We start from the raw sequence: 24814 nt of genomic DNA, 5'->3' as shown, positions 1-24814 counted from the left end.
GCCACAGCGCCCGGCCATGATTTTTTGTATATATATTTTTAGTTGGTTAATTAATTTCTTTCTATTTTTAGAGGAGACAGGGTCTCGCTCAGGCTGGTTTTGAACTCCCGACCTTGAGCAATCCGCCCGCCTCCCAGAGTGCTAGGATTACAGGCGTGAGCCACCGCGCCCGGCCCTCAATCCCTGGTTTTATATCCTTGAATGGCAACCTGTCCCCCTCTGCTCCCCAGGCCTCTTAAACCACCTACTCATGTCTCCCTCTCCTGTCTTACTCATTCTATTTTCTGCATTGTGCCCACCTCAAAGACATCAGTTTGAGCTGACCTTCTATAGTTTTACTAGGAGACAGCAAGAATATTGCATGAGTCTTTCCAAAACTTGTACAGACACCTCACCCAGCCTTTGAGCCTCACTGGCCTGCAAATAGACCCACTTTCTTGCAATTGCAACTCCAGCAATCCTTCCCCTGACTGTATAAACCCCTCCTTCTGAACCCCCACCCCACCCCAGGCCATTCCCACTGCCTGGTGGCTTCCACTTCCTCCTTGCCCTCAGGGCATGAAGCATCACGCAGAGGGAGAGGGAAGCCCCAGGCCTTCTACAACATAGATATGGCTTCTGGGGTTCCAAGGGACCATCTTGGAATACTGTACTAAACTCGTAGTTTAGGATAAGTAGTAAACAAGAGCCTTTTCCCTGTCATTTCGTGTCCTCCTGTTTCACCCTTGTGTCCCCCAGGCCACAGATGGTCAATAAGTGTAAAATGGGCTGGATCAAGGTGGCTCACACCTGTAATCCTAGCACTTTGGGAGGCAGAGTCCGGAGGATTGCTTGAGGCTAGCTATTTGAGACCAGTCTGGGTAACATAGCAAGACCCGTCTCTACATAAAATAGAAAATTTAGCCAGGCATAGTGGCGTGCACCTGTAGTCCCAGCTTCCACGGAGGCAGAGGCAGAGAAGGGTCACGTGAGCCCAGGAGTTTGAGGTTGCAGAGAGCCATGATGACACCACTACAGTGTAGCCTTGCAAGAGGGAGACTCTGTCTCAAAAATAAATAACTAAGGTGGGAGAAAGGCTCTTTCCTTTCCGTCTGGCGGCAGCCATCAGGTGAGCCAAGATGGGTCCATACAAGTATATCCAGGAGCTGTGGAGGAGGAAGCAGTCTGATGTAATGCGCTCTCTTCTGAGGGTCTGCTGCTGGCAATACCGCCAGCTCTCTGGCTCCACAGGGCTCCCCGCCCCACCCGACCAGACTGGGATACAAGGCCAAGCAAGGTTATGTCATATATAGGACTCGTGTGTGCCGCGGTGGCCGCAAACGCCCGGTTCCTAAGGGTGCAACCTATGGCAAGCCTGTGCATCATGGTGTTAACCAGCTAAAGTTTGCTCGAAGCCTTCAATCTGTTGCAGAGGAGAGAGCTGGACGCCACTGTGGGGCTCTAAGAGTCCTGAATTCTTACTGGGTTGGTGAAGATTCCATGTACGAATTTTTTGAGGTTATCCTCATTGATCCATTCCATAAAGCTATCAGAAGAAATCCTGACACCCAGTGGATCACCAAACCGGTCCGCAAGCACAGGGAGATGCGTGGGCTGACATCTGCAGGCCGCAGGAGCCGTGGCCTTGGAAAGGGCCGCACGCTCCACCACACTATTTATTGGTGGCTCTCGCCGTGCAGCTTGGAGAAGGCGCCATACTCTCCAGCTCCACCGTTACCGCTGATATAAGTAATGTTTGTAAAATTCATGCCTAATAAACAATTTAGGATGGTCATGTCTGCTTAAAGGTGTTGTCTGTGAAACGAGTCTTCAGATTGTTTCACGCTTTGTCAAATATGAAGTTAAAAGTGCAATAATGTTTGAAGACTGTAAGTGATGGTGTATCTTGTTTCTAATAAGAGAAGCTTTTTTGTCTTAGCTTTATCTTATTAGGGAGTTACATGTCAGTGTTTAAAACATGCTATGTGGTATAATAGGTGTAAAATAAATTCTTTAAAAGAGGAAAATAAATAAATTAATTAATTAAAAAGAACATCTCAACAGCAGTGAATCCTGGGCTGACCATTTTTTTTATCAGGGACACACAGTGAGCTATGGAATGTTTCAGCTGTTCTGGAGGCACAGTCTTTTTTTTTGTATGCCCTTGAGGGAGCAATACACCTTCTTTGCCTTATTTGTTTTGTGAGAGGGCCTTGCATAGTACAACCGTCAACTCCATACACACACACTCTCTCACCCTCTAATACGTACGGGAGTCTCCCCCTATCCATGGGGCATATACTCTGAGACCCCCAGTGGATGCTTGAAACCTCAGATAGGACCAAACCTATATACTGTTTCTTCCTATACATACGTGCTGTGAATAACGTTTATTTTATAAATTAGGTAGTGAGAGATTAACAATAACAAAATAGATCAATGACAACAAAATGCTATAATAAAAGTTATCTGAATATGATCTCTCAAAATACTTTTTTTTTTTGAGACACAGTCTTACTCTGTTGCCCGGGCTAGAGTGCCGTGGCGTCAGCCTAGCTCACAGCAACCTCAAACTCCTGGGCTCAAGCGATCCTGCTGCCTCAGCCTCCAGAGTAGCTGGGACTACAGGCATGCGCCACCATGCCCAGCTAATTTTTTCTATATATTTTAGTTGGCCAATTAATTTCTATTTTTAGGAGAGATGGGGTCTCGTTCTTGCTCAGGCTGGTTTCGAACTCATGACCTTGAGCCATCCTCCTGCCTCATCCTTCCAGACAAAATATCTTACTGTATTGTACTCACCCTTCTGACCTGACAACCAAATGGCTGGTGACTGGTGGGCAGGTAGCATATATAGCATTGGATATCCTGGACAAAGGGACGATTCAGAGTCTCAGGGATGGCAAGAGATTTCATCATGCTACTCAGAACAGCATGAAATTTAAAACTTACGAATTGTTTATTTCTGGGATTTTCCATTTAACATTTTCAGGCCTTGGTTGACCATGGGCAGCAGAAACCGTGGAAAACAAAGACAAGGATGAGGGGGGACCACTGTACTGCTGTTTCCAGACTACTCTCATCACCACAAGCACTCTAAAAGTGCATGCCAGGGGCTAAGGGGCACATCTTCCACTCTACCTCCTTTCCCCGAAAGACCACCTTGGTCAGAACACAGTAGCAAAGGGTTAATCAAAACACCGTGCAGCTTTTGGCCCTGTACTTACTACTTAGCATTTACACAGCATCTTCTCATTTCCAAAGCGCAGTACCAACATTTATTAATCCTCACAACACCCCTGTGAGGTAGGTCAGTATGTCCTTTATAGTAGAGCACTGACACAGAAGTCAAGCAAACCTCCCAAACCTGCTTGAGGCCACAGGGAAGCGGGTGGAGGGGCTGCACCCGTATCCAGAAGCTCGGGCTCTCGATTGGTCCTGCATTCACCCACTGGGAGTCGCATGAGTGTGTGTGTGTGTGTGTGTGTGTGTGTGTGTGTGTGTGTGTGTGTATGTGTGTTTTTTTCTTTTACCAGGGAAGGTTACATGAAGGACAAAACACACAGATCTCAACTAACAACAGAAAAATCAACAGTTCAAATGGCATTGGGGAAGGTGTCCATTAAAGAGACAAAGCATTTATCAGCACGTGAGTGAAGCAAGAGAACATGCCGCCGAGAAAGGGTGGAATTAGCGTGACTGGGGATGAGGCCCCAACCAGGGATTCAGGATGGTTTGGTAAAATATAAACAAACTAGGAACTGATCCAAGGGGTGACCAGCCCAAATGCCTGTGGTTTCCAAATGGGAGACAAATGAGAAAAAGTGGAAAATCTAACCTCTCAATCTAATTTTGAAGGAGGAATGATAATATGGTCACTCACAATTGAAGGGCCAATGATATTTGTAATATAACTACTGGCAATTAGTATCTTCTCTGTACACCAGCTTTTATCGCAAATATTCTACTCCCACCCACCCCTCCCTCACACAAGTGCTGCTCCTCATAGCAGACCTCTTTCCCTGCACAGACTCATCTATACACTGGCACGATACCACTGAATAGCTCAATGGCACATGTCTCTTGGTTAATTGGCTGAGCTAGGGATGGAATCCAGGAATGCACAGCAGACTGTACTCTGCTCCTGTATTTTAGAAGGAGTTGTCTCTAACCTGCCCCTGCCCAATTCCAGCTTTTTTTTTTTTGAGACAGAGTCTCACTCCGTTGCCGGGGTTAGAGTGCCATGGTGTCAGCCTCAAACAACTAGGTTCATGCGATCCTCTTGCCTCAGCCTCCTGAGTAGCTGGGACTACAGGCGTGCACCACCACACCAGGCTAATTTTTTCTACTTTTAGTAGAGATGGGGGGTCTCACTCTTACTCAGGCTGGTCTCGAACTCCTGAGCTCAAGCGACCTTCCCACCTCAGCCTCCCAGAGTGCTAGGATTACAGGCGTGAGCCACCTCACCTGGCCCCAAATTCCACCTTTTTATGAAGTAGACACAGAGGAGCAGTTCATTCTTTTGCAAATAAACCAGGGAACTTTGTTCAATAATCCGTTTTGGAAGAAAGAGGAAGAAAGAAAAAGTAAGACCTGCACTGTAAAGCATAATACAGGAGTAGATTTATTATAGCTACTCCACATTTTAGAGAGTGATACAATGACCACATCGTTAGAAACTATCACTGTTATCGCTGTTTTTTTTTTTTTTTTTTTTTGAGACAGAGTCTCGCTTTGTTGCCTAGGCTAGAGTGAGTGCCATGGCGTCAGCCTAACTCACAGCAACCTCAAACTCCTGGGCTCAAGCGATCCTTCTGTCTCAGCCTCCCAAGTAGCTGGGACTACAGGCATGCGCCACCATGCCCGGCTAATTTTTTCTATATATATTAGTTGGCCAATTAGTTTCTTTCTATTTATAGTAGAGACGGGGTCTCGCTCTTGCTCAGGCTGGTTTTGAACTCCCGACCTCGAGCAATCCGCCCGCCTCGGCCTCCCAGAGAGCTAGGATTACAGGCGTGAGCCACCGCGCCCGGCCTGTTATCGCTGTTTATTTTACAGTAATTGGTTTAGTCTACAAGTTTAAGGCAAACATACTAATAATGCATTTGCTTTTATTCAGAAATCATACTTATAAAGATTACATAAATTCTGTCCCAAAACATCTAAGAAATGTGCATTAATTAAAAATGAGTCTGGTTAAGATGCTTTACCAGGATACATGAATGAACTAAGGTAGTATACAATGCTTTTTAAAAACAAAATTAAAAAAAAAAACAAGAAAGGCAATCTTTATCTTGTTTGGACGATGCATTTTAAAAGGGTTAAATTTCAAAAATTAAAGGTAAGATTGGCAGCCATAAGGAATACCATTTATAAAATAAACACAGTTATAGAGGCTACTTTGAAAAAGAAGAAACTTTGGACTTCTGAGCAGGACGAGCGCCGACGCGGGCAGCTGTCCGGGAGCACAGCGCAGCGCTCCGCCACACAGACCGGCTTCGCCTGTGCATGGCATCGCCCACAGTTGCTTGGAAGGAAGAGGAGATGCACTCTGTCAGCTGTTTTTGTTTGTTTCCAGTGAGCACAAATGCCTAAATCATGAAGAAAACAAAAATAAAATTTGAAGGAAGGCAGCCCTTTTTAACAGGAAGGCCGAGAGTGGCTTATGTGTCTCCATTTAACACTGCCAGGCAGTTCTGCAGCAACTGTAGGTTACCCTGAAAAGGAAGGGAAAGTACACGATGACTAGAGTAGAAATGGTTTGGAAGAATCTTACTGAAGATATACAATGTTAGGAATCGCATAACTTTAACTTTGTTAAGCTATCAGAATTTCAAGACCAGCTATTGGTTATATACAAATAAAGGCTTAAAGACTGAAAATTACACGATTTGTTTCCTGTACAATAATATTTTCTACATACCAGATTCTGCAGTAGACCATTTCTATCTAGACCATTATGAGTGTTTTAGTTTACTTGACAGGTTCTAGTGAGGATAAAATATGCCTTCTGTGTCCAAGTGGAACTATGGAACAATTTCTGATTGTGTGACAGGCTCTTACCCCTTCTTTTTAGCCACTAAACCACACATTTCATAGATTTATAGAAGGTTTTTTTTTTTTTTTGAGACAGAGTCTCGCTTTGTTGCCCAGGCTAGAGTGAGTGCCGTGGAGTCAGCCTACCTCACAGCAACCTCAAACTCCTGGGCTCAAGCAATCCTGCTGCCTCAGCCTTCTGAGCAAGAGCCAGACCCTGTCTCTACTAAAAATAGAAAGAAATTAACTGGCCAACTAAAAATATATAGAAAAATTAGCCAGGCATGGTGGCACATGCCTTTAGTCCCAGCTACTTGGGAGGCTGAGGCAGGAGGATTGCTTGAGCCCAGGAGTCTGAGGTTGCTGTGAGCTAGGCTGATACCACGGTACTGTAGCTCGGGCAACACAGTGAGACTCTTTCTCAAAAAAAAAAAAAAGAAAAAAAGAAGAAAAGAAAAAAGAAAATCAACATTTGCAACCATCATAATCATAACTGATTCAGGCAAGAATCATCAATGGATGCTAAAATCAGCGTGGGCCTGCACTGCCTAACTGTAGCCGTCAGCTATGTGTTGCCATTTAAGTTTTAAAGTTCCATCCAATACAATTAAATAAACATAATAAGTTCCTAATCAGTTCCTTAGTGGCACTACCCACTTTTCAGGTGTTCCATAACCACATGGCTACCATACCGAGCAGGGCTGACTGTAGAGTATTTCATTGTTGCATAAACTTCTCTTGGAAACTGCTGGGCAAGTGATGGGATATTACACAGTCCCAAAGTATCTCCCCACAGAATACTTCTTTTTTTTCTTTTTTTTTTTTTTTGAGACAGAGTCTCGCTTTGTTGCCCAGGCTAGTGAGTGCTGTGGCGTCAGCCTAGCTCATAGCAACCTCAATCTCCTAGGCTCAAGCAATCCTGCTGCCTCAGCCTCCCGAGTAGCTGGGTCTACAGGCATGTGCCACCATGCCCAGCTTATTTTTTCTATATATATTAGTTGGCCAATTAATTTCTATTTATAGTAGAGATGGGGTCTCGCTCTTGCTCAGGCTGGTTTCGAACTCCCGACCTCGAGCAATCCGCCCGCCTCAGCCTCCCAGAGTGCTAGGATTACAGGCGTGAGCCACTGCGCCTGGCCATCCCCACAGAATACTTCTTAATTCAAAAGTGTAAAATAGTAACTTTGCCAATGAGAAGTCTGCAGTTAACACTGTCAGCAAGACAACTCATGGACAGCACGTGCCTCCTGATATGATGCAATGAGAGCTTAGTATCTGACATTCCTACCCAAAACGCACACCCCGAATCCAATCATCAGTGATCCTTAGACAAACAGAAATTGAGGGACATTCTATAAGTAGGCCTGTGTGCTTCTCAAAAATGTCAGTGTTTTGAAATACACTAACTTAGGAACTTTTCCAGATTACAGAAGTCTAAAAAGACATGTGCACTAAATGCAACACATTATTTTGTATTTCCTCTTGCTATTGAGGATATTACTGGGACAACTGGTGGGAAGGAGTAAGGTCTGTGGATTAGATAATGGCATTCTATCAATAGTAATGGTGTTTATAATTGTACTATGGGCGTGTAAAAGAATTACTTGGTTTTAGGAAATTCACATTGAAGTGTGTTTGAGTGAAGAGACACCATATCCCATATCTGCAGTTTACCATAACGTAACTTATATGGTTCAAGAAAAAACAAGTTCCTAAGCCTGTGAGACTAAATAAAAAAAGAAACAAAAGAAAAAAAAAATAAAAAGGAAAAGAAAAAATAAGTATGTAAAAGAGTGTGTGTCTGTGTAAAGAGAGGAAGGGAAGGAAGAAGGGAGAAAAGAAGTGAGAGGGAAGAAAGAATAAAGCAACTGTGACAACATGCATATTTGGAGATTCTGGGTGAAGAGTATCCAAGAATTGTGTCTTTACAACTTTTCTGAAAGACTGAAATTAAGTGAAAATTTTAAAATAATTTTTTTTTCTTTTTCAGTTTTAAGTATTTACGTTACTGTCAACTTTTTGCACAGTGGCTCACACCTATAATCCCAGCACTTTGGGATGTCAAGGTGGGAGGATCACTTGAGGCCAGGAGTTCAAAACCAGCATGGGCAACATAGGAGACCCCATCTCTTAAAAAAAAAAAAAAAAAAGAAAGAGAGAAAGGGGAAAAAAATTAGCTGAGCGTGGCAGTGCACACCTGTAATCCCAGCTACTCAAGAGGATGAGGCTGGGAGCCCAGGAGTTCATGGCTGCAGTGAGCTAAGGTGGCGCCACTACACACCAGCCTGGGTGACAGAATGAGACTCCATCTATACAACCCCCCCACCCAAAAAACAACAGAACTATGACAAATGACTTTGAGCATCTCCTTTTTTCTTATATTTGTGAAATTTTTTTATAATTTTAATAAATGAAATCCAAAGGAGTTTCAAACTCCTTTGGATTTTTTGTAAGTTTTGACTAATGTATAGTTTTGGGGAACAATTTATGTGAACTCCTTTGGATTATTGTAAGTTTTGACTAATGTCTAGTTTTGGGGAACAATTTATGTGAATTCTGGGATCAAAATGGAACTGTTCAGATTTACAAAATCATTACAAAATCTCAGACTCTGGGTTTCCCAACTGTGGCACTATTGGCATTTGGGACTGTACAATCATTTGTTGTCAGGACTGTCTGTCCTCTGCATTGTAGGATGTTTAGTAGCATCCCTGGCTTCTATCTACTATATACTGGCAGTATATACTCCTCCCCCCATCAGTTGTGATAACCACATATGTCTCCCGACATTGCTAAATTTCCCAGCTGGGAACCACTGAAACAGCACAGTTATGAGAAATCTAAATACAGAGAACTCATTTCAGGAAGAATTTGAAAAAGAAATAGAAGCTGGAAATCAGAGGCTGACATCAATCTACAGCAAGATTTAGCAAATGTTTTCTTTTTTTTTTTTTTTTGAGCCAGAGTCTCGCTTTGTTGCCCAGAGTGTCGTGGCGTCAGCCTAGCTCACAGCAACCTCAATCTCCTAGGCTCAAGCAATCCTGCTGTCTCAGCCTCCCAAGTAGCTGGGACTACAGGCATGCGCCACCATGCCCGGCTAATTTTTTCTATATATATTAGTTGGCCAATGAATTTCTTTCTATTTTTAGTAGAGACAGGGTCTCGCTCTTGCTCAGGCTGGTTTCGAACTCCTGACCTCAAGCCATCCACTCGCCTCAGCCTCCCAGAGAGCTAGGATTACAGGCGTGAGCCACCACGCCCGGCAGCAAACGTTTTCTGTAAAAGGCTAAATAGTAAATATGTTACGCTCTGATAACCATATGGTCTCTGTTTCAACTACTCCACTCTGCTACTACATGAAAGCAGCCATAGACAAAAGCAGTAATGAATAAGCTACACTGCGTTCCAATAAAACTTTATTTATAAGAACTTTAAATTTGAATTTCATATAATTATCACATCATATTATTCTTCTTATGCCTTTTTTTTTTTAAATAACCATTTAAAAATGTGAACACCATTTCTGGCTCTCAGGTTATACAAAAGCAGGCAGGCTGTAGTTGCTGACCCCTGACCTACAGCGAAATTCTTCATCATTCATGACTTCTTTACAAAAAAGAACTACAGTGAACATTAGAGACCAACACAGGCTCTGTAAGAGTAAATAATGCCAAGCTTATCAAAACATTTTCTTTTGACAGGGTCATTAGACCACATACTCAGATAACATATATCTTGATTTTAATGATGAATGTGATATTTCTTCTATCCTTCAAGAATAAAATGTAGAAATAATGGCTGATGAGAGGTGAATTCATAACTATTTGAATAATTATAACCAAAGAATAATTAATGAAAAAATCAATACCAATAAGTACAGAAAGGAAGGGATGGAAAGATGTAAGCATTTTTTTGGTGCCAGGTACTTCTGCATATTTACAATTAGATTAACAAATGTTGGTTCCTGTGGTCCTTTCCTGGTTTTTTGTTAAATCAAAACTTTGATGAAGACATAAGGGAAAAGTTCATACAAATTATAAATGACCATTCTCTGTAAATGACCACCATTGTAAATTATGCTAAATTACTATGTAATCAAATCCAAGTTTCAAAAAGATCATGATGAGGGGGACTAAAACTAGCAAGCTAAAATTTAATAGACACAAATGTGAAGTGGACATTACAGTTAAAAAGTTCTGGAGATCTGTTACACAATAAAGTGCATATTGGTTTTTTTTTTTTTTGAGACAGAGTCTCACTGTGTTGCCTGGGCTAGAGTGCCATGGTGTCAGCCTAGCTCACAGCAACTTCAAACCCCTGGGCTCAAGCAATCCTCCTGCCTCATCCTCCCAAGTAGCTGGGACTATAGGCATGTGCCACCATGCCCAGCTAATTTTTTCTATATATATTAGTTGGCCAATTAATTTCTTTCTATTTATAGTAGAGACGGAGTCTTGCTCTTGCTCAGGCTGGTTTTGAACTCCTGACCTCAAGCAATCCGCCCGCCTCGGCCTCCCAGAGTGCTTGTGAGCCACCGCGCCGGGCCCTAAACCAACTATTTTTTTTTTTTTTTTTTTTTGAGACAGAGTCTCGCTTTGTTGCTCAGGCTAGAGCGAGTGCCATGACATCAGCCTAGCTCACAGCAACCTCAATCTCCTGGGCTCAAGCAATCCTTCTGCCTCAGCCTCCCAAGTAGCTGGGACTACAGGCATGCGCCACCATGCCTGGCTAATTTTTTCTATATATATTAGTTGGCCAATTAATTTCTTTCTATTTATAGTAGAGACGGTCTCGTTCTTGCTCAGGCTGGTTTCGAACTCCTGACCTCGAGCAATCCGCCCGCCTCGGCCTCCCAGAGAGCTAGGATTACAGGCGTGAGCCACCGCGCCCGGCCTAAACCAACTATTTTGAGGTAGTGGAATAATGTTGAAAATGGTAATTCCCATTCAGGAATAATTCTCACTGTATGACTATCAAAAGTAACTGTCATTGAAGGATTATCAATTTCACAAGTGATTCATTTCTAAATGACAATGTCACTTAAGTTACTAAATCTTTGATATAACACTACCTTTGCATGCTTCAATTCTAACTCTGCCAGTTCCACTAAATTTTTTCTGAAGGCAGCAACTCTTCTTGTCTTAAAATCTATAAGTTCTGCAAACAAAAGAAATTAGGGTTAACCATGTAATTTACACAACAGTCAAAAAGCGTGCCTTGCAATTAAAGGTTAATATAACAGTACCTTGTTTTGCAGATTCAGATATTTTTTCAAACTTCTGACAACATAATTGTTGGGAAGTTTCAGCTTGTAGAACATCTTTATTTTTTGCTCTTGCTTTATCCAGTGCTTTATTAGCATTTTCATAATCGACTAGTGACCTAGACCTTCGGTAGAGGAGATCCTATAAAACAGAATGCTTCACAATAAATGCTGCTGCATGCTTTCTTGTAGTGTCCCATTTTACCACCACCACCACCACAAAGGCTTACACAACAGTGAATGCTACACACACCAGTTTCTCTTCTAAGTTGTTGTTTTCTGTTTGTTTTTGTGAGACAGGGTCTCCCTGTCACCCCAGGTTGGAGTGCAGTGGTGCAATCACAGCTCATTGTAACCTCCAAGTAGCTAGGACTACAGACATGAGCCATACCACACATGGCTAATTGTGTGAGACGGTATCACTGTGTTGCCCAGACTGGTCTTGAACTCCTGGCCTCAAGTGATCCTCCTTCCTTGGCCTCCCAAACTGTTGGGAACACAGGCGTGAGCCACCGTGTCTCGCCCTCAATGTTTTTTTTTAATAACAGCTTTATTGATATAATCCACATACCATAAAACTCACCATTTAAAATATATAATCCAGGCCGGGCGTGGTGGCTCACGCCTGTAATCCTAGCACTTTGGGAGGCCGAGGTGGGCGGATTGCTCAAGGTCAGGAGTTCGAAACTAGCCTGAGCGAGACCCCGTCTCTACCAAAAATAGAAATAAATTAATTGGCCGACTAAAAAATATATATACAAAAAATTAGCCGGGAATGGTGGCGCATGCCTGTAGTCCCAGCTACTCGGGAGGCTGAGGCAGTAGGATCGCTGAGCCCCGGAGATTGAGGTTGCTGTGAGCCAGGCTGACGCCACGGCACTCACTCTAGCCTGGGCAACAAAGTGAGACTCTGTCTAAAAAAAAAAAAAAAAATATATATATATATATATAATCCAATAGCTTTTAGAATGCTCACACAGTTGTGTAACCATCACCACAATCAATTTTACAACATTTTCATTACCCACTCCCCCCCCATACCCATTAATAGCCACTCTCCATTCCCCAGCACCCCTCGACCCCTGTATCCCTCGAGCCCTACACAACCACGCATCTGCTATCTCTACAGATTTGCCTATTCAGGACATTTCATAAAAACGGAATCATACGTGTTTTTTGTGTTTGGCTTCTACCACTTAAGCATAACGTTTCCAGTTCATTCATGTTGTAGCATGAATCAATACTTTATGTCTTTCTTGGGAATAATATTCTGTATGGATTTATGGATCAATCATTGCTTTATTCACTCATCAGTTGATAGGCATTTGGTTGATAACCACTTTTTGGCTATAATCAATAATGTATGCAATATGAATATTTGCATACAAGTGTCTGTATGGACATGTTTTCATTTCTCATTACCTAGGAGAACTGCTGGATCAGATGGTAACTCTACATCAAAGTTTTTTTTTTTTTTTTTTTTTTTTTTTTTGAGACAGAGTCTCGCTTTGTTGCCCAGGCTAGAGTGAGTGCCGTGGCGTCAGCCTAGCTCACAGCAACCTCAAACTCCTGGGCTCCAGCGATCCTTCTGTCTCAGCCTCCCGAGTAGCTGGGACTACAGGCATGCGCCACCATGCCCGGCTAATTTTTTATATATATATATCAGTTGGCCAATTAGTTTCCCTCTATCCATAGTAGAGACGGGGTCTCGCTCTTGCTCAGGCTGGTTTTGAACTCCTGACCTTGAGCAATCCGCCCGCCTCGGCCTCCCAGAGAGCTAGGATTACAGGCGTGAGCCACCGCGCCCGGCCTACATCAAAGTTTTATTATTTTCCAAAGTGGATGCACATTTCACATTTCCACAAATACCACTAGAGTTCCAATTTCTTTACATCCCTGCCAACACTTGTTGCTGTTTTTTAATTAAAGCCACCTAGTGGGTATAAAGTGATTATCTCCTAGTTTTGATTTGCATTTCACTGATGATGCTGAATATCTTTTCATCTTTTGGTGTGTGTGTGTGTGTGTGTGTGTGTGTGTGTGTGTGTGTGTGTGTGTGTTTTGGAGACAGACTCTCGCTCTGTTGCCAGGGCTAGGGTGCAATGGTGTCATCATAGCTCACTGCAACCTCAAACTCCTGGGCTCTAGGGGATGGGATCTTCCTGCCTCAGGCTCCCAAGTAGCTGGGACTATAGGTATGTACCACCACACCCAGCTAATTTTTCTATTTTTTTGTAGAGACAGGGTCTTGTTCTTGCTCAGGCTGTTCTTGAACTCCCAACCTCAAGCAATCCTCCCACCTCAGCCTCCCAGAGTGCTAGGATTGTTACAGGCATGAGCCACTATGCCTGGCCTTTTTCATGTGTTTATTGGCCATTTGTGTATCTTCTTTGGAGAAACATTTGTTTAAGTCCTTTGCCCATTTTTTAATTGAACTAGTTCTCTTTTTATTGAATTATAAATTTTTTTTTTAAGTCAGAATGGAAGTTTCCTTTCATAAGAGTTCTTTATATATTCTGTATACCAGTCCCTTATCACAACGGTCCCCAACCTTTTTGGCACTGGGCACCAGTTTCATGGAAGACAATTTTTCCCAGACTGGGGTACGGTGGGTGGGGAGGCGTGGTGGCGGGATGGAGCTCAGGAAGTGATGCACAGCCTGGGGGTTGGGGACCACAGCCTTATCAGATATATGATTTGTAAATATTTTGTCCCATGCCATAGCTTGTCTTTTCACTTTGCTTGATAGTGTCCTTTGACATATAAATGTTTTTAACTGTACTGAAGCCCAGTGTATTATTTTTCCTTGGTTGCTAGGCTTCAAACCATGAACTAATCCAAGGTCATGAAGATTTATGCCTGTGTTTGCTTCTAAAAGTTTTTTAGCTTTAACTGTTACATTTAGGTCCTTGATCCATTTAGTATTATTTTTAAAATGTGACTCAAGGAAGGGGTCCAACTTCATTCTTTTGCATATTTGGCTGTTCGGTTGTCCCAGTACCAATTGTTGAAGTCTGTTCTTTCCCCCTCTGAATTGTCTTAGAATCACTGCCAAAAATCAACTGAAGATGGGTGCAGTGGTGAAGGCCTATAGTACCAGTGACTCAGGAGGCTGAGGCAGGAGGATGGCTTGAAGACAGGAGTTCCATTCCAGCCTAGGCAACACTGCAAGACCCCATCTCAAAAAATAAAAGCAAAAACAACAACAAAAAATCAACCGACTGTCTTGGCAAACTAGAAATAAAGAGAAACATTCTCCACTTTGTCCAAGTTGACAAAGGACATCTGCAAAAAACCTACAGTTACCATTATACTTCATGGGAGAAAATTAAAGCTTTCCCACTATAGGAACAAGGCAAGGATGTTTTTCTTTTTCTTTCTTTCTTTTTTTTTTTTAAGGATGTTTTTCTCACCACTCTTTTTCAATAAGACAAGGAAAGGAAATAAAAGGTTCACAGACTGTAAAAAAAGAAATAAAACTGTCTTTGTTCACAGATAGTAGGATCATCTATGTAGAAAATCTGAAATAATTATCAAAAATAACTCTTGGGGACTAATAAGTGATTATTATAAGGTTGTGGGATATACAGTTAATATATAAAAAAGACAATCACGTTCCTATATGCCAGCAATGAACAAGTAGAATTTGAAATTAAAAACATAATACCATTTAGATCAGTATCTCCCAAAATGAAATACTTAGGTATTAATCTAAGAAAATATGTACCAGATCTATATGAGGAAAACAACAAATCTCTGATGAAAGAAATCAAAGAAGAACTAAATAAATGGAGAGATGTTTCATGTTCATGGAAAGACTCAATATTGTCAAGATGTTAGTTCTTCCCAACTTGATCTATAGATCCAATGCAATACCAATCAAAAGCCCAGTAACTTGGAAGCAAACAGCACGTGCTTTAGTAGGTGAATGGACAAACTGTGGTACATCCATACAATGGAATATTTTTTAGCAGTAAAAAGAAATAAGCAAGCAGGCCATGAAAAGACATGCAAGAAACTTAAGTGGATATTGCTAAGTAAAATAAGCCAATCTGAAAAGGCTACATACTGTATGATTCCAACTATTAATATAACATTCTGTCTCCAAAGCAAAACTATGGAGACAGTAGAAAAATCAGTGGCTGCCAAGAGTTAGGGAAAGGGATGATGAATAGATGGATGAGTGGAACAGAATAGAGAGCCCAGAAATAGACCCACACAAATACAGCCAACTGATCTTTGACAAAAGAACAAAGGCAATACAAAAAGATAATCTTTGCAACAGATGGTGGTGGAACTGGAAATCCACATACCAAAAAATAAATAAATACAAAAATAAAAATCAATCTATTCACAGACCTTATACCCTTCATAGAAATTAACTCAAAATGGGTCACCGACCTAAATGTAGAACACAAAACCATAAAACCCCTAGAAGTTAACATAGGAGGAAATGCAGATGACCTAGGGGTTGAAGACAACGTCTTAGGCCCGGCGCGGTGGCTCACACCAGTAATCCTAGCACTCTGGGAGGCCAAGGCGGGAGGATCGCTCAAGGTCAGAAGTTCGAAACCAGCCTGAGCAAGAGCAAGACCCTGCCTCTAAATAAAAACAGAAAGAAATTAATTGGCCAACTAAAAATATATAGAAAAAATTAGCCATGCATGGTGGCACATGCCTATAGTCCCAGCTACTCAGGAGGCTAAGGCAGAAGGATCGCTTGAGCCCAGGAGTTTGAGGTTGGTGTGAGCTAGGGTGTCGCCACAGCACTCTTAGCCCAGGTGACAGAGTGATACTGTGTCTCAGGGGGAAACAAAATAAAATAAAAATTTAAAATTAATAAGTTTTATTCTTGCACATAGACAGCCTTCCAAAAGAAAATGTGAGAAGCCTTAAAATAAAACATATCGTATTTTCTGGTGGTCTCACCCTCAATGGGGACTTACATAGACCACATTAGGAATCTCTTAGCTGTACAACTATTATTTGGCGTTTTACTTTTGTTTTGGCAAGTATTTTACCTGAAGAAATAGATCAAGTTCATTTATTTTTTTGAGACAGCTCTGTTTCCTGGGCTAGAGTGCTATGGCATCAGCCTAGCTCACAGCAACCTCAAACTCCTGGGCTCAGGCGATCCTCCAGGCATGTGCCACTATGCCTGGCTAATTTTTTTTTTTTTCCTATAGATTTTTAGATGTCCAGCCAATTTCTTTCTATTTTTTTAGTAGAGACAGGATCTCACTCTTGCTCATGCTGGTCTCGAACTCCTGAGCAATGATCCGCCCGCCTTGGCCTCCAAGAGTGCTAGCAAGTTCATTTTTTTTTTAAAGTTCTAGATTATATTGTATCAGAAGTTTATATTCAGTAAGACTAACTTCCTGAAAAATAAATTTAAAAAAAAAGAAGTTTATAGAGGAAACTTTTATGTGGGGTTTCCCCCATAAAATATGTACAATTATATAGATATATGTACATTTCTAAAAGGAGGAAAAAAATTCACATTTAAATATATAATTTAAAATCAGAAAATAAATCATGAACAGTCTTAAGTCTAGCAACATCTAAAGAAACGGCTTTTCCTAAAATAGTTCATAAAACAATGAACAATAAAGTTACCTTAGCAGCTTGAGATTCTCTTAAGTAATATTTTAAAAGATCAGAAAGCTTGAGGTCTTCATCAGCAGACACTCGTGCTTCTATTTTCTGAAAAAGGGGAAAAAATTGAGTATTTAATCAGTAATTACATTCTACTCTCAGCATTTTCTTCCTTAGTAAGTACTGTAAAAAAATGGAAATTATAAATAACTATAGTATCCATTCCTATTTCCTCAAGGTTTCTTTCCCTTTTCCTTCCTACAGGTATTTTTCTTTGAAATTCTGATAACAGGAAAAAAAGATGAGAGCAAATGAGATTATTAAATATGGAAGGACTTATATTCGATTGAAGTACTTGGCTATGAGTTCCAATATCATCTTTTAGCTTCACTAATATTATGTTTCCTCTCCATTCATTTCAGTTGTAATTGATACGTACACATGATTTTATAGTAGTAAAGGCTGGCAACAGTAGACTAGGTAATTCAAATCAATCCTCCTGCTGAGGAAAAGTAGGGAACCTAGTGAAACCATTAATGACTTGTGCTTGAATACACTGAAGAGTAATAAACAGATGTGGTAACTTGAGCTGGGATGGAAGGGGAAGTAGCCAAGTCAGGCTAAAAAGATGAGAATTCTTAGTATGGAGAGACAAAGGGCAAGATGTATCATAATAACCAAACACAACAGGATACCTTATTTGTATCCTGAGTCAAACAAATTACACTATAAAATGCCATTTATGAGACACTTGGAAAAATCTGTATACTGGTTATCTGATGACAGTGAGTGAATCACTGGCTGAGTGAGGTGGCTCATGACTATAATTCTAGCACTCTGGGAGGCTGAGGTAGGAGGATCACTTGAGATCAGGAGTTCAAGACCAGCCTGAGGAAGAGTGAGACTCCATTTCTACCAAAAATAGAAAAAATTAGCCAGGCATGGTGGCAAACACCTGTAGTCCCAGCTCAGGAGGCTAAGGCAGGAGGATAACTTGAGCCCAGGAGTTCAAGGTTGCAGTCAGCTATGATGATGCCACTGCACTCTAGCAGGGGTGACAGAACAAGACTCTATCTTAAAATAAAAAATGTGAATTATGGATGATAGTATGGCTATATTAAAAATAATTCTAGGCTGGGCGCGGTGGCTCACGCCTGTAATCCTAGCATGCTGGGAGGCCGAGGTGGGAGGATCTCTCAAGGTCAGGAGTTCGAAACCAGCCCAAGCAAGAGTGAGACCCTGTCTCTACTATAAATAGAAAGAAATTAATTGGCCAACTAAAAATATATAGAAAAATTTAGCTGGGCATGGTGGCACATGCCTTTAGTCTCAGCTACTTGGGAGTGTGAGGCAGATGGATCACTTGAGGTTGCTGTGAGCTAGGCTGATGCCATGGCACTCTAGCCTGGGCAACAGAGTGAGACTCTGTCTCAAAAAAAAAAAGATTAAAAAAAATAATTCTCCCAACCAAGTACCAGGCCATAAAAATAATTCTAATCCTTAAAAAAGAGAGAGAGAAATGTGCATAAAAGTCACAAAACAGAATGAATACGGATTTTTTTGGAAAAAAAAAACTTTAAGCAATTCAGAAAATGTTAATATTCAGGAAATCTGGGTGATGCACATAGAGGAATTTGTACTAATCCTACAACTATTCTCTAAGTCTGAAATTACTATGCAAATATGAAATAGGTAAAAACAAAAACAAACCAGACTTGTAGCAGTATGGCTACAATTAAAAAGGTAGAAAATGAGTTTGTGGAGCAACCTGAATGCTCACATTCATTCTGGCGGGAGTGTGGACTGGTACAATCACCATGGGAAATAGTTTGGCAGTATCTACTGAAGCTTTTTTTTTTTTGAGACAGAGTCTCACTTTGTTGCTCAGGCTAGGTGAGTGCTATGGCATCAGCCTAGCTCACAGTAACCTCAAACTCCTGGGCACAAGTGATCCTGCCTCAGCCTCCCGAGTAGCTGAGACTACAGTCATGTACCACCATACCCGGCTAATTTTTTCTATATATATATTAGTTGGCCAATGAATTTCTTTCTATTTATAGTAGAGATGGGGTCTCGCTCTTGCTCAGGCTGGTTTCAAACTCCTGACTTCGAGCAATCTTCCCGCCTCGGCCTCCCAGAGTGCTAGGATTACAGGCATGAGCTCTACTGAAGCTTTTCACATGGATACCCTAATGACGCATCAATTCCCTTCCTAGTTAAATATACCAAACAGAAATGCATACTTATATTCAGCAGAAGATATACAAGAATTGTCTTAGTGGTATTATTTTATGGAACCCTAAACTAGAAACTATCCAAATGCCTACCAACTGTAGAATAAACAAATTAATGGAACACTATACAGCAATATGAAGGAAGTACACCTACATGCAACAACATGGATCAATCTCATGAAAATAATGTTGAGTAAATGAAAGTCATAAAAGAATATATACTACATAATGCATTTATATAAAATATGAAAACAACAAAACTAATCTCTAGTGTTAGAAGCTAGGATACCACTTTCTTGCAGGAAGTGGTATCTTAGAGAGCAGCTAAAGCTGGGGCAGGGCATATGGGCTGCTGATAATATTCTATTTCTTGATCTGGGTGTTGATTGCATGAGAGTATTAAATTTGTAAAATTTCTCTGAGCTGTATACTTTTGATATGTGCTCTTTGTTATATAATATGCTTTAATAAAAAGTTGAGCATGCCTGTAGTCCCAGCTACTTGGGAGGCTGAGACAGAAGGATCGCTTGAGCCCAGGAGTTTGAGGTTGCTGTGAGCTAGGCTGACGCCACGGCACTCACTCTAGCCTGGGCAACAAAGTGAGACTCTGTCTCAAAAAAAAAAAAAAAAGTTGAAAAAGGCCGGGCCTAATGGGTCAGCCTGTAATCCTAGCACTCTGAGAGGCCGAGGCAGGAGGATTGCTCCAGGTCAGGAGTTCGAGACCAGCCTGAGCAAGAGCAAGACCCCATCTCTACTAAAAATAGAAAAAAATTAATTGGACAACTAAAAATCTATAAAGAAAAATTAGCTGGGCATGGTGGTATATGCCTGTAGTCCCAGCTACTTGGAAGGCTGAGGCAGGAGAGTTGCTTGAGCCCAGGAGTTTAAGGTTGCTGTGTGCTGGGCTGACGCCACGGCACTCTAGCCTAGGTAACAGAGCAAGACTCTGTCTCAAAATAAAAAGTTAAAAAAAAACATGAAACTTCTTAAAACCTCTACTGTATGGAAAAATAAACTTATGGAACTTCTTAATCTAACAGATAAGAGCACAGAGACAAACTACATTCAAAATTGATTTCTATAAATTAATCAATATCATGCTAGATAGATACGGGGTCTTTTAAAATATGGCTCATCTCTTTCCATTGAGAAGTAGGGGTCTGTATGCTATCCCCTTCATTCTGGCATCTAAGTCTGCTTGACCAATTTAGCATAGGTGACATTATGCCAGTTTTCAGGCCCAGGCCTTAAGAAACTAGCATCTTCTACTTCCTGTCACTTGGGATTGCTCACTTTTGGAACTGAACCACCATGCTGTGAAGAAATGTAAGCAGCTTCATGGAGAGGCCACATGTAGGTGTTCCAGCTAATAGCCCTAACAAACATCTCGGTTGATAGCAAGCATCAACCCCCAGACAAATGAGTAAAATAGCCTTCAGAACATTCCAGCCTTCTTATCTTCCAAGCTGCAGCCCCATACAATCATGGAGCAGAGGCGAGATATCCCTGACCTTCCTCAATTCCTGACCCAAATAATTCATTAGTATAATGTAAAATGGTGGTTATTTTATGCTACTGATTTTAGGATAGTTGTTACACAGCAATAATAACCAAAACAACATATAAACACTAAAGGAAATGATTGTGGTGGCCATGGGAAATATGCCACCCAGATCTCCTTCAAGAGAAACTTCTTGCTGCAATGAGAATAGTTGATTCATGGCCCAGCATCAATCCTTCAGCATCTAGAACCATGTTTACACCAAGGCTATGCTCCAACATCTGTCTCCTCCCATGCCTTCACTGCATCCAGCCAATGACAGAGCACAGGGCATAGGAATGCCAGTTCCATTTTTGGCCTGATGTGGAACTCAACTGATGGGCAACTCTGCCTCAGGAACTCCCTTTCACCTACCAGAAACATTCTTAGAGCTGCACTACGGTCTGAGACTCTCTCTACCAATTCCTCCTTCCTCTGTTCTCTATAGGTGAGTACCTGCCCTGCAGTCTGAAAGCTCTTCCTACTTACACCTGTTCCTTCCTTTTTCCTTCTTCACAATACATCTCTTTTACATCTAATCCTATCTTGATGTCTGCTTCTCAGAGGATCTGAATTGACATAAGGCTATTTTGTAGTAAGTCCCTACTTTTTTATGTAAATGCACAGAAAAATTATTCTATCTTCCCAGAAAATGCTCACTGGTATAAATATCAAAGGCAGAATAACAGGCTATGTAGACCCTAGTGTAACAACAATTATTTATTTTTCCTTTGTGAGAGTATCTCCTTTTCTTTTACTTGTCTCCACTTTATATCACTCATTGGCAAAGTCACTCGGAAATCAACTGTTACACTGGACTAGCCACCAGCACGCTTAGCTATGTACCACTGAACATCTAATAAACATTTCCACTACTCTATTAATTATAAAAATGTTAACTATTATGAATAGGTAGGTCTGATCCATGAAAATCAAGATGATGTCAACATTAAATTATTATGACCATGAGTGCAACCTTTCCATAGTATGTCTTGGGGCATCAAAGCCAATACAGTCTTGGTAAAGTTATTAATATAATTAATCCAAGACTTTCTCATAAAAAATAAACCTAATCTCCATCATGAATATTTTCTCATTAAGAATATGAACTTTGGCCAGGCGCAGTGGCTCAGGTCTGTAATCCTAGCACTCTGGGAGGCCGAGGTGGGCGGACTGCTTGAAGTCGGGAGTTCCAAACCAGCCTGAGCAAGATTGAGACCACGTCTCTACTATAAGTAGAAAGAAATTAATTGGCCAACTAATATATATAGAAAAAATTAGCCAGGCATGGTGGTGCATGCCTGTAGTCCCACCTACTAGGGAGGCTGAGGCAGTAGGATTGCTTGAGCCCAGGAGTTTGCGGTTGCTGTGAGCTAGGCTGATGCCACGGCACTCACTCTAGCCTGGGCAACAAAGCAAGACTCTGTTTAAAAAAAAAAAAAAAAAAAAAAAAAGAATATGATCTTTTACATAAATACCAAAAGGCCATGACAAAAATCTAATTTCCTAGCCGGGCGCGGTGGCTCACGCCTGTAATCCTAGCACTCTGGGAGGCTGAGGCGGGCGGATTGCTCGAGGTCAGGAGTTCGAAACCAGCCTGAGCAAGAGCGAGACCCCGTCTCTACTATAAATAGAAAGAAATTAATTGGCCAACTAATATATATATAAAATTAGCCGGGCATGGTGGCGCATGCCTGTAGTCCCAGCTACTCGGGAGGCTGAGGCAGCAGGATTGCTTGAGCCCAGGAGTTTGAGGTTGCTGTGAGCTAGGCTGACGCCAAGGCACTCACTCTAGCATGGGCAACAAGGGAGACTGTGTCTCAAAAAAAAAAAAAAAAAAAAAAAAAAAAATCTAATTTCCTGAAAAACTCAATGGAATTCAAATCTGCTTCATCATCCTCCTGAAGTATATTCATCTTCCTCAATAAAGTTAAACATGACCACAATTTAAACACTACTATATATGCAGAGATTTAGATCTCCAAAGGTTAACATTAATTACTCCTTTGCTAGCTGGGCGCAGTGGCTCATGCCTATAATCCTAGCACTCTGGGAGGCCGAGGTGGGCAGATTGCTCGAGGCCAGGAGTTCGAAACCAGCCTGAGCAAGAGCGAGACTCCGTCTCTACTATAAATAGAAAGAAATTAATGGGCCAACTAATATATATAGAAAACAAAACTAGCCAGGCATGGTGGTGCATGCCTGTATTCCCAGCTACTCGGGAGGCTGAGGCAGCAGGATTGCTTGAGCCTAGGAGTTTGAGGTTGCTGTGAGCTAGGCTGACGCCACGGCCCTCACTCTAGCCTGGGCAACAAAGTGAGACTCTGTCTCAAAAAAAAAAAAAAAAAATTACTCCTTTGCACAGAATTTTTTATTATGGTAAAAACACTTTTTTCCCCCTTTTCTTCTTTTTTCCTTCAGTGGCAGTAGGATCTGAAAAGGCGTACCCAGCCTGGTAAAAAACACTTAACATGAGATCTATAGACAAAATATTGTATTAAATTCTCTATAATTTAGTACTTACTCTTGTTTTGTCAAACAGTTCTGAAACTTTGAGAAAAAACCTAGAAGAGAAAAATATTTTCATCAGAAGCTACATTTCAGATAAATTTTCCATTTCAAGTGTTCAGAGAATATGCCCCCAAACCATATTTATTATGAATATTGTCTCATTATAGCAACATTCAATGGTCTTATTAACTGCAGACTTCATTTAGTTCAATAAAAATCTCCCTATATTTTCACTGATATAATAGATGACTTGAAATCTGTTGTTACAGAATATCTGTCCATTTCATTTTAAGCCACACATTAAACTTATCTTGATATTGTTTTTTGTTTTGTTTTGCTTTTGAGATAGGGTCTAGCTCTGTTGCCCTATCCTAGAGTACAATTAATCATAGCTCACTGCAACCCTGAACTCCTGGGCTCAAGTGATCTTCCTGCCTAAGTGTCTCCAGTAGCTGGGCCTAAAGGCACACATCACCATGCCTGCTAATTTTAAAATTTTTTGTAGAGATGGGGTCTTGCTATGTTGCCTAGGCTGGTCTCGAACTCTTGGCCTCAAGCAATCCTCCTGCCTGGGCCTCCCAAAGTGCAAGGATCACAAACATGAGCCACTGCACCTGGCCTATCTTTTTTTTTTTTTTTTTGAGACAGAGTCTCACTTTGTTGCCAGGCTAGAGTGAGTGCCATGGCGGCAGCCTAGCTCACAGCAACCTCAAACTCCTGGCTCAAGCAATCCTCCTGCCTCAGCCTCCCAAGTAGCTGGGACTACAGGCATTCGCCACCATGACCGGCTAATTTTTTGTATATATTAGTTGGCCAATTAATTTCTTTCTATTAGTAGAGACGGGGTCTCGCTCTTGCTCAGGCTGGTTTCGAACTCCTGACCTTGAGCAATCCGCCCGCCTCGACCTCCCAGAGAGCTAGGATTACAGGCGTGAGCCACCGCGCCTGGCCTGGCCTATCTTGATATTCTTTGGCATTATGCTATATAATACTAAATAAAGCCTACACCTTCAAAATTATTACAGAAATGCAAACTAATCACACTGAAATACACAAAAGGCTGATGTTAAAGGAAAATACCAAAGTTGGAGTTGTTCTTGACAATATCTGATAGTTACGTTGTGTTTGTTTTTTTGGAGAAACAGAATTTCACTCTGTTGCCCAGAATAGACTGAAGTGGCATGATCATAGCTCACTGCAACCTCAAATTCATGGACTCAAGCCATCCTTCTGCCTCAGCTTCCTTAGTAGCTGGGACTACAGGAGCGAGCTACCATGCCCAGCTAATTTTTTCTATTTTTAGTAGAGACGGGGTCTCGCTCTTGCTCAGGCTGGTCTCCAACTCTTGATCTCAACTGATCTTCCCACCTCGGCCTCCCAGAGTGCTAGGATTACAGACATGAGTCACTGTAGCCGGCTAGAACTTGCTTTTTAAAAATTATGTTAGATAACATACATCAAAGTTGACTTTTTTCTTCTTATAGAAGATTTACAAATTAATTTTGGGGGGAGGTAGCATGTTAATTAGTGTAAGCTATTGTACTTTGCTTTGCTGAAGAGCTTGGCTCTGAAATTCTACTGAGACGGGATACACTAGAGAAAAGTTCAAGAACGTGCTTTGGAGAGAGGCATGGACTATGAAAATAGTTTTCCCAC

General features: G+C 41.4%; 1 protein-coding gene and 1 pseudogene across 2 annotated transcripts in view; one reads left to right on the top strand and one right to left on the bottom strand.

The window, feature by feature from the left end:
- Positions 1 to 2633, top strand: LOC142871481 (large ribosomal subunit protein eL15-like; annotated as a pseudogene).
- Positions 2634 to 4580: 1947 nt separating this feature from the next.
- SNX6 (sorting nexin 6) overlaps positions 4581 to 24814 on the bottom strand; it is a 334434-nt gene continuing 314200 nt past the window's right edge. Inside the window, exons 11-15 of one of the 2 annotated variants that reach the window (XM_012736493.2) lie at positions 23172 to 23211; positions 16895 to 16981; positions 11261 to 11420; positions 11087 to 11172; positions 4581 to 5696 (exon numbers count right to left, since the gene is read on the bottom strand). In XM_012736493.2, the coding sequence (XP_012591947.2) occupies positions 5643 to 5696; positions 11087 to 11172; positions 11261 to 11420; positions 16895 to 16981; positions 23172 to 23211 (427 nt within the window). In that variant the 3' untranslated portion in view covers positions 4581 to 5642. The remainder of the gene's footprint in view (positions 5697 to 11086; positions 11173 to 11260; positions 11421 to 16894; positions 16982 to 23171; positions 23212 to 24814) is intronic. The other variant, XM_076004109.1, reaches the window with a different exon arrangement.

Source organism: Microcebus murinus, chromosome 6 (genome assembly GCF_040939455.1).
Source record: "Microcebus murinus isolate Inina chromosome 6, M.murinus_Inina_mat1.0, whole genome shotgun sequence".
Taxonomy (NCBI): Eukaryota; Metazoa; Chordata; class Mammalia; order Primates; family Cheirogaleidae; genus Microcebus; species Microcebus murinus.
The sequence above is the reverse complement of the archived record's forward strand: the minus strand, read 5'-3'. Positions and strand labels throughout refer to the sequence as shown.